The 13565-nt window shown below is 44.7% G+C and overlaps 2 protein-coding genes across 2 annotated transcripts; both read left to right on the forward strand.

Annotated features, from left to right (window-relative positions):
- Positions 1-45: 45 nt before the first annotated feature.
- On the forward strand, positions 46-9681 carry fam234a (family with sequence similarity 234 member A). The gene is made up of 12 exons (XM_076970939.1): positions 46-365; positions 2213-2481; positions 2761-2871; positions 2955-3137; positions 3447-3580; positions 3744-3876; positions 4055-4184; positions 4870-5019; positions 5116-5197; positions 5630-5779; positions 6056-6158; positions 6335-9681. The coding sequence occupies exons 2-12, from the start codon at positions 2238-2240 to the stop codon at positions 6583-6585; spliced, it is 1671 nt and encodes a 556-aa protein (XP_076827054.1). The 5' UTR covers positions 46-365; positions 2213-2237; the 3' UTR covers positions 6586-9681.
- A 1413-nt stretch (positions 9682-11094) lies between these two features.
- Positions 11095-13178, forward strand: cox6b1 (cytochrome c oxidase subunit 6B1). Its single transcript, XM_076970948.1, has 4 exons — positions 11095-11247; positions 12022-12138; positions 12476-12576; positions 12914-13178. Exons 2-4 carry the CDS (start codon positions 12033-12035, stop codon positions 12965-12967), a joined length of 261 nt encoding a protein of 86 aa, XP_076827063.1. The 5' UTR covers positions 11095-11247; positions 12022-12032; the 3' UTR covers positions 12968-13178.
- The last annotated feature ends 387 nt before the right edge of the window (positions 13179-13565 follow it).

A 13565-nucleotide genomic window follows, 5' to 3' on the forward strand; every position in this document is an offset into this window, starting at 1 on the left:
GTCCGCCAATGAAATCGCGCCACGTCACGATAAAGCTGCGGGGCCGCCTCAGGAGAGAAAAAAATAGAATTTGACACTTTTAACTTGGTTCACTTTACGATGTTTGCTCATTTAAGCATTACGTATATCCCAACGAAGCCGAAATGTATTTGTCTGCATGAATGTAGTCGTGTATCTTTGTTCATTTGACTTCGTCACGCCAAAACACAAAGCTGACGCACCGTATTCAGCGTTTGTTTAGTGGCCAAAGAGGCTCGCGACGTTAGCTAACCAGCTAGCAGAAATGAGCAACACAGCGTCGCTCTGAGCCCTCACACGGTTTACACCGAATTACTCCTGTCTGGGAAACCAACAAAACGTTAAAAGTAAGTAACAATGATTGTTGAGGTTAAGTGTTGAGACTCTTTAAGGTTAGCCAAGCTGAAAGTGTGTTCTTGAGGAGTGTCTTGAGCTGCATGTCTATTTATTCGTCTTGATTAGCGCAACAGTACATTAGCATTTGAGTTTGATCACGTCAAACTTTGTCACTTCGCCAAGATTCTTGAAGTCAGAGGGCTTAAGGCTAATATAGTGATCGCTATTCTTTTATGTCTCTCATTATGTCATTATCGGTAAATAACGCGAAGATATTCGAGGCTGGTGCAATTAAGCGTGTGTTTTGTGACTTGCGGTAATGAATTCATCACTTGCGGCCAAAAGTTGAGGAACTGGTCCGGGGTCTGTAGTCACCGTTTGTTGTGCATTCAAAATTGCAGTTTATGTGAATGTCAATTTTGTGTTCCGATATAATTTACCAACATTTTGTCTTGATCAGTATTTTGCGTGTACATCATGTTCTGCGGGTGTAGAAAGTTAAACTTTAGTGAGAAAATGTGCGATTTGTCCAGACGATTCTGGTAAAGTTGTCAAGTTACAGCCTGCCGCACGTTTCTGCTGCGCGTTTCAGAACTGCGTGGTACCTACACAGAACTCTCTGGATCACCTGGAAAGGGAACTTTTGGGTTGGGGGCCCAAAATCTAGAGCGGAGAGCAATGGTTATCAACACCTTTAACGCCAGTGGCTTTGTTCAACTTGCACATTTGTTGGAGAGTGAACATGGACACACTTCACATCGTTTGGACTCTTGTCAGTGGCATAGAACCTGATGAAGGGTTTTCAGATCATAGGGCTACTTTGTCCAACGTTTCCTAATATTTCCTCTAGTCGTTTATGGTCCATTCATTCCTGGACCATACTTTTATAGCCCTGTAGCAAAGGCTATGGAGGTCTCATACGCTCTGGTAAGTACAGATAAATTCATCATGGTTTGTAATAAATAAAAAGGTTATGGCAATGGTTAGTAAAGGTTGTGGAGATCTCACCCTCTCATGTAAGTAAAGTGAACATGTATTTGTGTTTAATTATTTCTGTTCCACTGTGCTTGACTCTTCTCCAATTAAAGTGTATTCAGATCTCACTCTTGACTGACTGGATCTGTCCTGGAAGAGCTAAAATGAGAAAAGACAACAAACAAGTTTGCTATGAAATTCTTATAAGGGACAGCGAATGTCTGTTATTTAATGCAATTAATCATGTTAATTTCTGTAATTGCCATAGTTTTGCTGAATTATACACAATTTGTGTTTTTGTACACTTATAAATTAAATTGGGAATATTAGAGTTCACATAACGTCTGTTTACAGTTCTACACCTGCTGTTTGATCAGTTTAAAACTTTTTTTAACTACACAGATTATATTTCATATGAAGCGCACAACTCTTCTTATGACACCTTGTCCCCTAAAAGAGTAATTTGATATAGGCCTATGACCCTGGTCTTCAGTCTCTGTCCTCACCCTGCTCCTCTGTCCTGACCCTGGTCCTCAGAGCAGCTGCTTGTTCCACAAACACGCAGCCGGATCTAGAAACTCCCTGTACAGTCCCTGTCTGCCTCAGTCCCTCAGTCACAGCCTTCAAGTAGACTTCAAAGCTGCCCTTTTTCTTTAGTCTTTAAGTGTTCCACCTAAAGTACGCGTTTGTGGTACTATGATACTATCATTGTAGCAACTAATACAAATGACTACTACATAATACTATGTACAATTCCTGTCAGGGATCTTGTGTTTTTTCTGATGTTTTGTTTCCTTCTGTTGTTTACCATGTACAGCACAGTGGTCAGGGATTGCCCATTTAAATGTGCTCTATAAAAGAAGTGTTGCCTCTCCCTGTCTAGACGTGTAAAGCTGTGATGCTTTGAGATGTCTGGTCCAGAGGAAAATGCGAGGGAAGAGGAGCCTCTAAAAAGTGGGCCGGAAGAGGAGGGTGTGTCTACTGAGCATGCGGATGGACTGGGTGTGTCCAAGCTGTCGGGCTGGCGCACGGCTGCCTTTCTCCTCTCGCTCTTCCTCTGCCTCATCATAGTGTTTGCCTTCTCCTTCATCCTGCCCTGCCCAGTCCGCCCTCAGTACCAACGCACCTGGAGCCGTGTTTTACCTGCCGCAGGTGAGATGCACTCTTACCTGGTCTGTAACCCTACCACCCTGCGCAAACACGGACATTACACAGTGGACCTCCTGCACGCCCATGAACAGACTCATTCAAGAGCACTTCCATATTTCCCAAAATGTATTATTTGTGTCCCCAAATGGGGGACAAAACTGTCAGCTGGGTGGGTATTTATTAATCTCTCTTTCTCACCTGCATGTGAATCTCTCTCTCTCTCTCCCTCTCCCTCCTTCCCTCCCTCTCTCCCTCTCTCCCTCCCTCCCTCTCTCCCTTCAGCCACATATGATTTCCTGGCTGTGGCGGATGCTAACAGAGACAAGGTGCAAGATGTTTTCTTCATCTATAAAAGTGCAGAGGGCACCATGAACCAAACCTGTAATAGTAAAGGTGACTGTCTGTGCAGATGCACACACACAGATACAAGAGTACCAGTTTTTGTGTTATTTCATTGTTGATGTGTGTTTTTTCAGGTCTGCCCGCCCCCTGCCTGTTTCTATTGGCTGTTGACGGCACTGATGGGGTGACACTTTGGGAACAAGCAGTAGCCGATGAATTTGTTTGGGCGGTGTGTGGAATGGGCGGGGTTGGAACAAAAGAAAAAAAGTGTCTGGTGGCTCACGCGGACAATCTCACAGCCATTAACATACAAACGGGTATACATAGTCTCTCTCACACTCACAGCAATGCACCAGCTGGGTAGTGTGTCTAGGTAGTTAAATGCATTCAGTTGGGAGTTGTTTCCAAGTAAACAGCTGCGGTATTTTTTGACTAGCTCTTTTGCTTAGGCAGTGTATGGTAATCACCTTAACTCTGTAGCACACTCGAGTCTAAGGGTTATGCAGACAATATATATGTGTATATATATATTTTGAATATGTATGTAAAATTCTAAATCTGCATAGTTTAAATGAATGGTGCTTGTGTGTGCATGTGCCCACATGTGTTTGTGTATTTTTGTTTAGGTGTTATCGTATGGCAGAAACCACGTTCTCCTGTTACTAATGGACGCCCCCCCGTGATCCTCTTGCCAGATCTTGATGGCGATGGAACCAATGATATCGCAGTGCTGTCATACAATCCTCGCACACTTGTACCAGTACGGTTTATTAGACACACACACACACACACACACACACACACACACACACACACACACACACACACACACACACTACTGTGTCCTACTGTCAAACACCCAGATCATTACACACACACTCATGCAGTCATGTTCAAAGATTACATCTTTTATCCCCCTACAGACCGAGCTGGTGTTCTTCTCGGGCAAATCGGGTGACGTGATTGGCTCAAAGGTGGATGTGGATGCAGGGGGAGTGAGGTATCACCTGCAGTTGACCCTGCCCAGCGAGGCCCACTACCTGCTGCTGCACACAGGTGGTCAACCCTCACCAACATACCTGCAAGCTGGAATCAAACACACACACCTGCTTACCACACCCACCAACTGAGATTACAGCCATGTACCTGTTTACCCTGGCAACCATTTCCCTGGTCCTGCAGCCCCATGCGTGTTTCAGGTTCTCTCTCAATGTCTGCCCCACCCACTTCACAGATGGAGGTGTGTATGCCATGGGGGTGTGGCGGCTGGCAGACAAGGCAAAGTCCGGCCTGGGCTCCAGACTGAAGAAGGAGAACAGCTGGGAGAAAAAGGCCACCGACTCAGGACTCATCCCAATCTATGAGTACGACATCATACACACACATGCACTACTCATCCCAATCTATCATGTATGACATCATACACAAACAGGACTCATCCTGCTCTGAAACGACATTATATATACACAGAACTCATTCCACTCTGAATATGACATTATATCATCCTGCTCTGAAACGACATTATATATACACAGAACTCATTCCACTCTGAGTATGACATTATACACGCACACTACTCATCCCAATTTATCAATATGACATCAAACAGGACTCCTCAAACTCTAAATACAACATTATATATACACACACAGGACTCATCCCACTCAGAGTACGAATCTATACACAGAAACATACATGTGCATCCCACTTTGAGTATGACATTATACACTCACACACTACTTATCCTACTCTTGTGTATGACATTATGCACACATACACTACTCATCCCAATCTATCAGTATGACATTATACACAAACAGGACTGATCAATCTCTGAATATGACATTATATATACACAGAACTCATTCTACTTAAGAGTATAACTCTATACACAGAAACGCACACATGCATCCCACTGTGAGGATGACCCACACACGACTTACAACTTATGCACACAATCACACAGGACTCTCACATTGCCTGCGTATGGCTCTGTTTGTGTTCAGAGTATAACTTGTATGCCATGCAGTGATTTCTCTCTTTCTGTAGGTCAGAGGTTGTGCTGAATGTCTCGATGGTGAGGGGAGGCTCTGGAAGCTCCTCCCCCTCTCTGTTGCTCCAGACTGCATCCACTGTTATGCTGTTAAACACAAACACACTCCGCATCAGCTGGACCAAGAACACCAGCCAACTGATCAAGTAAATGTTTGCACACACACATGCGCACACGCACACACACACACACACACACACACACAATGTTGCTGATGCTGACTGTGTCTAATCCATGTACAGTTCTCCCTCCTTTGGTCACTTCAATAAAGATGGCGTCTCTGACATAGTGCTTGAGGAATATGTGGATAACACAACCAAGAGAGTGAGTACTACAGAACTAAGATCTGTGTCTGGGGTGTGCCTTGGTCGTAGTTGGGGATGTGTGTTAAGTGGTGATTTGTGTTTCTGGACTGGCTGCCATGCATTGTGATATGTAGAGTTTATTTGGATACTCATGTAATCAGTGCTCATTATAATATGTAATGATTGTGTGTGTGTGTGTGTGTGTGTGTGTGTGCGCGCGCAATTGTCATGCTGTGTGTGGAGGTGATGAATGAATGAATGAATGAATGTTTGATTTATATAGTGCCTTTTAAGGTACCCAAGGTCGTTTTACAATTTTAACACAAGTACAACTCTTACACAATCACACATGGTGATGGTGTTTTGTTGGTTAGCTATTGTGTTTGTGTGTGCATGTAAAGGTGGTGCTATTGTTGGGTTGTAAGATGTGTTGTTTACAACGTGCATGTAGGTGGTGATTCTGGACGGGCAGACGGGTGGGGAGCTCTGGGCGGGGACTCTGTTCTCCAGGACCCCTAGTCCAAGACCTGCCTCTGTTCTCACTATCTACTCCTTCTCTGTCTTCATGTTGTGGGGAAAGACACATACAAGCAATGACACAGTGAGTACTCTCTCTCTCTCTCTCACACACACACACACACACAGACTAATGAGACTAATGAGGGGCTGCTCTCTCTCTCACATGTGCGCGCGCGCACACACACATGGACCAATGACATGGTAAGAAGGGCTTCTCTCTCTCTCTCTCTCTCTCTCTCTCTCTCTCTCTCTCTCTCTCTCTCTCTCTCTCTCTCTCTCACACACACACACACACATGCATAGTAATATGACAGTAAGTAAGATGAAAACTGACAGTACATACTGTGTGTGTACACAGAGTGGCATCTCTGAGGAGTGGGCCACGTACCTCCTGCACCCCCTCCATTCTAGTGTCCTCCTGGAGAGAAAGAATCCTGCACAGAACATTATCTCCTTTAAAAGTAGAGTATCACCCCAACTCACACACACCACAGTGCACACCACCACTCTTCAGATGGAAACACTTATTTTAACTCCAGTTAAATACTGTTGGATTAAAATCACTTATGGTCTCGATTTGCGTTTTGTCTAGTAGTGAAGTGGCAACATTTGTGTATTTGCACGTGTGTGTGTGCAGTTGCTCTGCTGGAACGAGGTCGCCATGCCTGTTACTTCATCCTGACCGGAGCCGATGGATTACGGACGGATGGGGCGGGGCTTGTTGGGGCAGGGTCAGTGGTGCTGACCAAGCGGAAGATCAAGGACGACGTGTCTGAGAGTGTTGTGCTGGGAGTGGAACGGTCTGAGGGCCAGGCCGTATCTACAGACGTGGAGAAATACGTCAGAGAGGCCTTTAATAGGCTGAGGTTTAATGAGGAAGTTATTTAGCTTCCTCATTAAACCCATCAGCAGTAGTAATCCTGCCTCATCACACATTACCTAGAGGAGGTAGAATCTTTCGTCAGTCTTAACAGTTGCAGAATTTACAGCTGCAGCTGTCAGAACGAACCCACCAACACGTACACTACTGACGCTGTTCTGTCTGGAGTAAACACGGTTCCTCCGGTGCAGAGTACTTCGTTTTAGTCCGGCAGAGGGAATGTAAGTATTTTCTAGTTCCTCTGAGATTTGTATCCTGAATCTAGAGTGATTTTCTCTGCACCCCGTCTCAGTTCACTGGAGCAGTTGTCACCCTGTCCCTGAGGGTGTACGAGTATGAGCAGAGTTCTGTGTGTGAGACGCTGTTGCTACCGTGAGTCTGAAGTGGTGATGCTGTTGCTACTGTGTGTGAGTTTGTGACGCTGCAGGGCTGTAGGGGGGCCTTGTGTGTGTGTGTGTGTGTGTGTGTGTGTGTGTGTGTGTGTGTGGATGTGGAGCACGCTCAGTCAGTGCCTTGAAGAAATGCTGCATTACGTAGATGTGATAATCATAGCCTTTATCTTCAAGAACAGAGACAATCAAATCTCTCACTCTACATCAAATGGATTTAGAAACCGTTCCCTAAAGGAAACGGTAAGCAAATATTAATCAGCTAAATAAAATCAGTTGCTTCTAAATCCATGTCCAGTATAGTCCAATATCAAAGCACTTTAGTAGGTGACTGTGATGCCAGTATGTTTCTGCAGTGCAAGGCTTGTATCAGTGCCTGGTCTGTGGGGCTGGGTTTTGTGCTGAAATGATCAGATAGTCATATGGAATATACGTATATAATCATGGATATTAGGGCCATATGTAGATGATCCTGCTTTGTCATTTCATTTGATTTCATTTTTTAAGGTCATTTGTGAAACACTAGAGGGCGGTATATTGCTGTGGTTCCTGCTTGTAGTCTGGAGGCTGTTCCACAGGCACTCGTACACATGCCTTTGCCTGAGTGACTACTAGCCGCTTGTGTTTGGATCTGTGCTGCGTTGTTTCAGGCGGTGCAGGATGACTGATCTGGTTGTGTGATCCACTGCTGAGCTTCTCTTGTACAAACCTTCATTTGTTTCTCTTAATGACTGTGATCCTCCTCCTCATGTTTACCAATATTTCACCAGCCTAGTCCCAAATGGTCAGTTACCATAGTCCTACATTTTTTTTATCATAAAGTGTAAAATAAGTATGATTGTGCTGTGGGATTATGTTCTTGGGGAGGAGTGAGAGTGCGGAGACTAATAGATTAACGGTCCTTGTGTGTTTTGATTAAGCAAAATGAAACGTCTTTACTAGTTTACAGTATAAAACAGCCAATCGGAGGAGCATCTAAAGTTGACAGAAGAACCTCTGAAGTGCTGGCCATATCCCCCTACTCCATAGCAGTCCTCATTTGATCATCTCCGTGGACCATTGTCAGAACTATCGGGGTACATGTGGTGTTCATGGCTTAACCAGGGTCTCTGGTCTGTATTCACATGGGTTGATTGGTGTTTTGGAGGTCCTGATTTTATTCCGTTAAATTGCTTAAATATAGTTGTTTTTAATCGGCCCCTAAAGCAGGAGGGTCTTATTCAGCTGTTTTTCATCTTGATGCGATCTCCAATGTTGTGTAGAATCCTGCAGCAATCCATGGAGGTTGTGTCCTGGTTGGAGGATACGCTTATGCACTGAATACCATACAGGAGTCCAGGGCACCCGGGAGCATATCGGAGGGACCCTGGGTGTAAGTCACTGACCCTGGGTGCGAGTTACTGCCTCAGCGGGTGCAGCGGGACCCTGGGTGGGAGTTACTGCCTCAGCAGGACCCTGGGTGTGAGTTACTGCCTCAGCGGGACCCTGGGTGTGAGTTACTGCCTCAGCGGGACCCTGGGTGTGAGTTACTGCCTCAGCGGGACCCTGGGTGTGAGTTAGTGCTTGACTGAAGCTGCAGTCCCACTGCCAGTTTGAGTGCTTTTGTGTGGTTTTCACCTATGGAATATTTTTCCATGTTTGTATGGTGATGGTTTTTGCAGTAGTGACATTTGTGTATGAACTCTAGAATTCATTGTTAGTGATCAGGACTAACTCTCTCCCAGCAGGCTGATTTGAGTTGGTACGGGCACTATGCTGTTTAGGAGCAAGTCTGATTTTGTATGCTTATTTTCCTTAATAAGATAGTAAAACTGGTCAGAAACTGAGGTGTGTTGCAGGGGCTTTTTCTGGACTAAAATGTAACCAACCACATTCTTCTCTGGTGAATACAGACTTTGTAACTGGGGAGAGTACTGATAAACCTGACCATGGATCAGAGGCGTGAAGATCAGCACCCAGCAGTAAGGCCTTAACTTTGAACCAAAGAGCAGCTCTCGTATGATTAGGTTAATGTTTACCACAACTATAGAGAGAGCAACCATCTTGTAAACTTGTTGTCGACTATGCAAAAAGTCCAGACCACTGTGTAGAACGAGGAAGTAAATATCTGACAAGCAGCAAGTGCACACAAGTCCAGGCAGGAAGAAGGTCACTTATCAGTGTATGTACTTCCATACTAAGTGTACTGGACCAGCTGCCAGTTGATGGCACAAACTGTGCTCAGACTTTACAAGAGCACAGGCCTTAAAAATAAAATAACTGCAACTGACCTTCCACTTCCTGTTTCCTGTGCAGCCAAAGCCCTGTTCCACAAAGACTAGAGGTGAGCTCCTCCCCCAGTGTTGGAGGCTCCACCCCAGCATAGCTCTGCAAGGTTAAAGCGGTTTAACCTGAATCCCAGACTCCAGCCACCTGCTGTGAGATTGTACCCACTGCAGCTTAAAACCAAATCGAGCCCTGGTACAATCTGATCCTGGACCTGTCCCTTTACACTATGTGGCTGTAAGAGTGCTGGAATGTTTTGCACTGCGTGATATTTTATGTTGGGTTTACATGTTATTGGTTTCCTAGGTGTTTATTATAAACCTGTAGATCAGGTCTGAACTTGATTTTTGACTTCTTGCTTTCTGGATGTTTTGGATCACGAATTCTGAACACTGTATTACCATTGCAACACACACTATTACAATAAAGACGTGATTGAATTCAAATGCATTTTGTTGATTTTTTTTTGTTGTAGGAATTCATGTTTATAGTTGAAACTGCTGCCTGTTTTTGGTATGAATGAGTGTTCGATTTATATAGCACCTTTCAGAATACCCAAGGTGCTTTTTTACAATTTAACACAGGTACAAGTCACAGACAACCAATGCACACACACCGGTGAGAAATGGCAGCCAATTGTGCACAGCGTACTCTCTACCGGAAGCCACAGCCACCTGGGGCACTAAATGGGGTGCAGGAAGGGGAGAGAGGACAGACCCTAGTGGCAGAGCACCATCCACCACTGGGCATACAAGCACACACACGCACAGACACTACTTTTTATTGAACAATGAGACACAGACACACACACTCAGGGGAGAATTTGTCAGGGACTGCCAATTTACCTAACCTCCATGTTTTTGGACTGTGGGAGGAAACCGGAGACCCCGGAGGAAACCCACGCAGACACGGGGAGAACATGGAAACTCCACTCAGATAGGGACTTGAACCCAAGACCCCAGTGCTGAGAGGCAAGCGTGCTAACCACCAAGCCACCGTGTTTGGTAGACAGTAAATTTATTCCTCCATAAGGCATCCTTTACTCCCATGAACTATGAATGAGAGCAGATGCATGCGCTACATGTAACACAGGCCTGTGCTGCTGTGCACGTTATGTCCGCACAACACTTCGCTCTAAGTAATTATTACGTTAGTAACTGTACTACACTTGGTTTTGTTAAGACTGACAGCAATCTGCATCAGTCACAGCCCACAATAACATACAAGAATACACGTCCACAAGTGTAGAAATAGCTTGTATTTCTGCCTGTGTACGGACGACTCCAGATCCCGAGAAGAGGCGTGGAGATTGCGGACGGGAATCCAGTCACGTATCGCTCAGACCACTGCACGTGGGTGTCTGTATTACCGATGGCATGTGGTCGATAGAGACTTTACAAGAGTTATGAGCTAATTCTGGTACGGGCCTTCTCACTAAGAAATGTAGACACGTGGTCTGAGCCGGCCACGAGCCGCCTCTCCCATCTTTACGAGCCCTGTGTTGGTATGGTAACGGAAATGATGGAGATAGTGATTATCCATCTGATCAGGGGTAGGCGCACACAGTCCAACTGTAACAGCGAATCCAACACTGAGCGACCAGCATCGTCACGAAAAAAAAATCTTTCCAGAGGACTTCCTCCTTTCACAGTGTTAAATATTAACCAACACTAAACGGAAGCTGTTGTTTTCCGTATATGATGACATGTCAGGCTACGAGCATGCAAAAAAGTGCAAACAATTAAGAAAACATGTATCCGTGCCATGTGTATAAACAAAACCCTACATTTAACCCTCCGATGTATGACTGCGAATCATAGGTGTGAACACGCACGACCACATAGTGAAAGTATCTGGCAGCCTTCAGCGTGCCCTGTATCCGCCATACCGTGTTGACGGCTCCGCACGACAGCATCTTCCCCGCGCGCCCGCGCGCGCGCCGCGCCAATACGCTCCGAGTCTCAGAGCGACTGAAGGAGAAGAGTCACCGTAGTAGACCAGCTACCTGAAGCAGAGGTAAAGGAACTAATATTTAACCTGTAGTCATTTACACGCTCCACACTACACTATATGATATCATTTATTTGCTCTAAGAAATTATTCAATTAACAATTTAAACTTTTTTACTGCTATGTACAGAATTAAAAATGAAAGTTAATGAGGAAACGCGAGTGTCCTCTCGTCCTCGGAAACTAAATTTACAGCACATAAAATCTTAACCGTTGTCTGTGTTTTATAGTAAAAGAAAATAATTGTATTCACACAAGTAAATGCAGTGTCACTCCACACCGTCCAGTCTGGACGCCGTGTGTGTGTAATCTCTATTGTTAATGACCTTGTAGTGGACTCTACTTCCGCGGCTGTGACGAGCTTCTCGGCTCATTGAAATAACAACATTAGTAGTGTACTTGTAGTAGTACTGACCCACATCTCACACCAACGGCGACGTATTTAACACAATCATCTCAGGTACTGATGCGACTGGCATTGTAAATAAGTAGACGCCGGGTCAACTTCTAGAAAGATCCTTTATGCCTCCACAGAGCCTCGAGTTATGGGAGCAGGTCGGACGGGGACATACCGCCGTTGGCAGTCTGGCTACTGTGTTGTCGACGTTGATTATTGTTAAATGAAACTAAATTTAATAATGGCTTCTGCATTTTGAGCTAGTTTTAATCCCTACTGTGTTGTTTTTGGGGTTGTACAAGGCTGTGGGTGTCCGTGCGTCCTCGACGCACCTGTTGGGACAGTTTAACTGGCGCGTGTGTTTATGACGGGATGTCTTCACAGACGCGCGAGCGATGGCCGAGGACATTCAAGACAAGCTGCAGAAGTACCGCACAGCACCTTTCGACGCCCGCTTCCCGAACCAGAACCAAACCAAGAACTGCTGGCAGAATTACTTAGGTCAGTTTACCGGCGTTTTAGAAATGGTGACTGACAAACACACTACACGTAAACCACGTCATTTAGACGGGTTAATGAGGCGTGACACTGCGCATGTCTTGCAGTGTCACTTTTCAAATTAAATCGCCTTTTCAACACGCTCGTGTTCTGCCTTATGTGAGGGTCCGTTCAGATATCAACGGCTTTCACCATTGTATTCTTCAGAGCACCAGTATACTGTCCAAAAATGTGCACTAATGGATGCAAGTCTTCAAGTTACCATTTTTAGACATTCCTCGTTCTAGACAGAGGACACATACACGACTGCCTTGTTATTGATATGGTTTATTTTTTCCAGATTATCACAGATGCCAGAAGGCTCTGGAGGCCAAAGGAGTGGATGTGACTCCCTGTGACTGGTACAAGAGGGTATTCAATTCACTCTGCCCCGTATCCTGGGTAAGACAGATGACTGGTACAAGAGTGTATACTTCACTCTGCCCCATCTCCTCTTTAAGACACATATGTTGTGTTCCTAAAGCACAGCAGTAAATCGGATGTCTTTACAAAACTGATACTGATACAGAGCACCTTAGATATGGCAGGGTCCTAATCCCACACTAGAGGGCTTTGTAGTCTGCATTATCATTGTCTATTTACTAGCTAGTACTGAGTCAACGCAGAAAAGTACCAATAAATAAATGACTCAGTGATGTCATCATGACTGGGGTAGGAAACTGTTATAGTACGAGTTATTGGATGAATTACTTCAAAACACTGATGTCCTGTGTACTAGATCGAGAACTGGGACACACAGCGAGCGGAGGGGACGTTCCCGGGGAAGATCTGAGGATCTCTCCACCATTGAGATCACCACTGTCCCACAAACCTCAAGATGTCTGTGTCTGTAGCACGATTCAGCATTCTGCTGAGTGGAACAAACTTCAATTCCCATAATGCAACTGTGGATCAGAGTACCAGGATTGATCATTGTCATTCCCATTTAAAGTGAAAGCATTGTACCACAGCTTCTGTATTAAATATCTCATTTAATACAGGCATTGTACTGACTCTGGTGTGACTCATTCATTGAGCTCTCTATTGATGCACTTTACATGATATTCACTGTAAATGTAAACACTATGTAATTTTTTTTCTAATGTTTTCCTTCACCTGAGACTTAGAATGATTGTACTCTGTGTAAGAAAATACATTTAGCTGGTTATATTAAATAACACAAACATTTCACCATGTTTGTGTACAGGCTTGAGTTTCATTAGATGGACAGAACTTGGCCTCAGCTCCACAGGTAGTACTCAACAAAGCCTCTTACCAATGCACTGTTCTATGCTGCTCCCAGTGTTTAAAATGTTTTTTTTTTAATTAACAAAAGGCTCCATAAACCAGATCATTAGCTATTCTAACACCCACAAAGAAAACTGCTCTCG

Source organism: Brachyhypopomus gauderio, chromosome 13 (assembly GCF_052324685.1).
Source record: "Brachyhypopomus gauderio isolate BG-103 chromosome 13, BGAUD_0.2, whole genome shotgun sequence".
Lineage (NCBI taxonomy): Eukaryota > Metazoa > Chordata > Actinopteri > Gymnotiformes > Hypopomidae > Brachyhypopomus > Brachyhypopomus gauderio.

What these genes read in the sequence shown, in the direction of transcription:
- fam234a (XM_076970939.1), top strand. Translation starts at nt 2,238, where the DNA reads ATGTCTGGTCCAGAGGAAAATGCGAGGGAAGAGGAGCCTCTAAAAAGT. An exon ending in GGACTCATCCCAATCTATGA is followed by an intron (nt 4,185 to 4,869) that starts GTACGACATCAT and finishes CTCTTTCTGTAG; the next exon opens with GTCAGAGGTTGTGCTGAATG. An exon ending in CACATACAAGCAATGACACA is followed by an intron (nt 5,780 to 6,055) that starts GTGAGTACTCTC and finishes GTGTGTACACAG; the next exon opens with AGTGGCATCTCTGAGGAGTG.
- cox6b1 (XM_076970948.1), top strand. Translation starts at nt 12,033, where the DNA reads ATGGCCGAGGACATTCAAGACAAGCTGCAGAAGTACCGCACAGCACCT. An exon ending in CTGCTGGCAGAATTACTTAG is followed by an intron (nt 12,139 to 12,475) that starts GTCAGTTTACCG and finishes TATTTTTTCCAG; the next exon opens with ATTATCACAGATGCCAGAAG. An exon ending in CACTCTGCCCCGTATCCTGG is followed by an intron (nt 12,577 to 12,913) that starts GTAAGACAGATG and finishes CCTGTGTACTAG; the next exon opens with ATCGAGAACTGGGACACACA.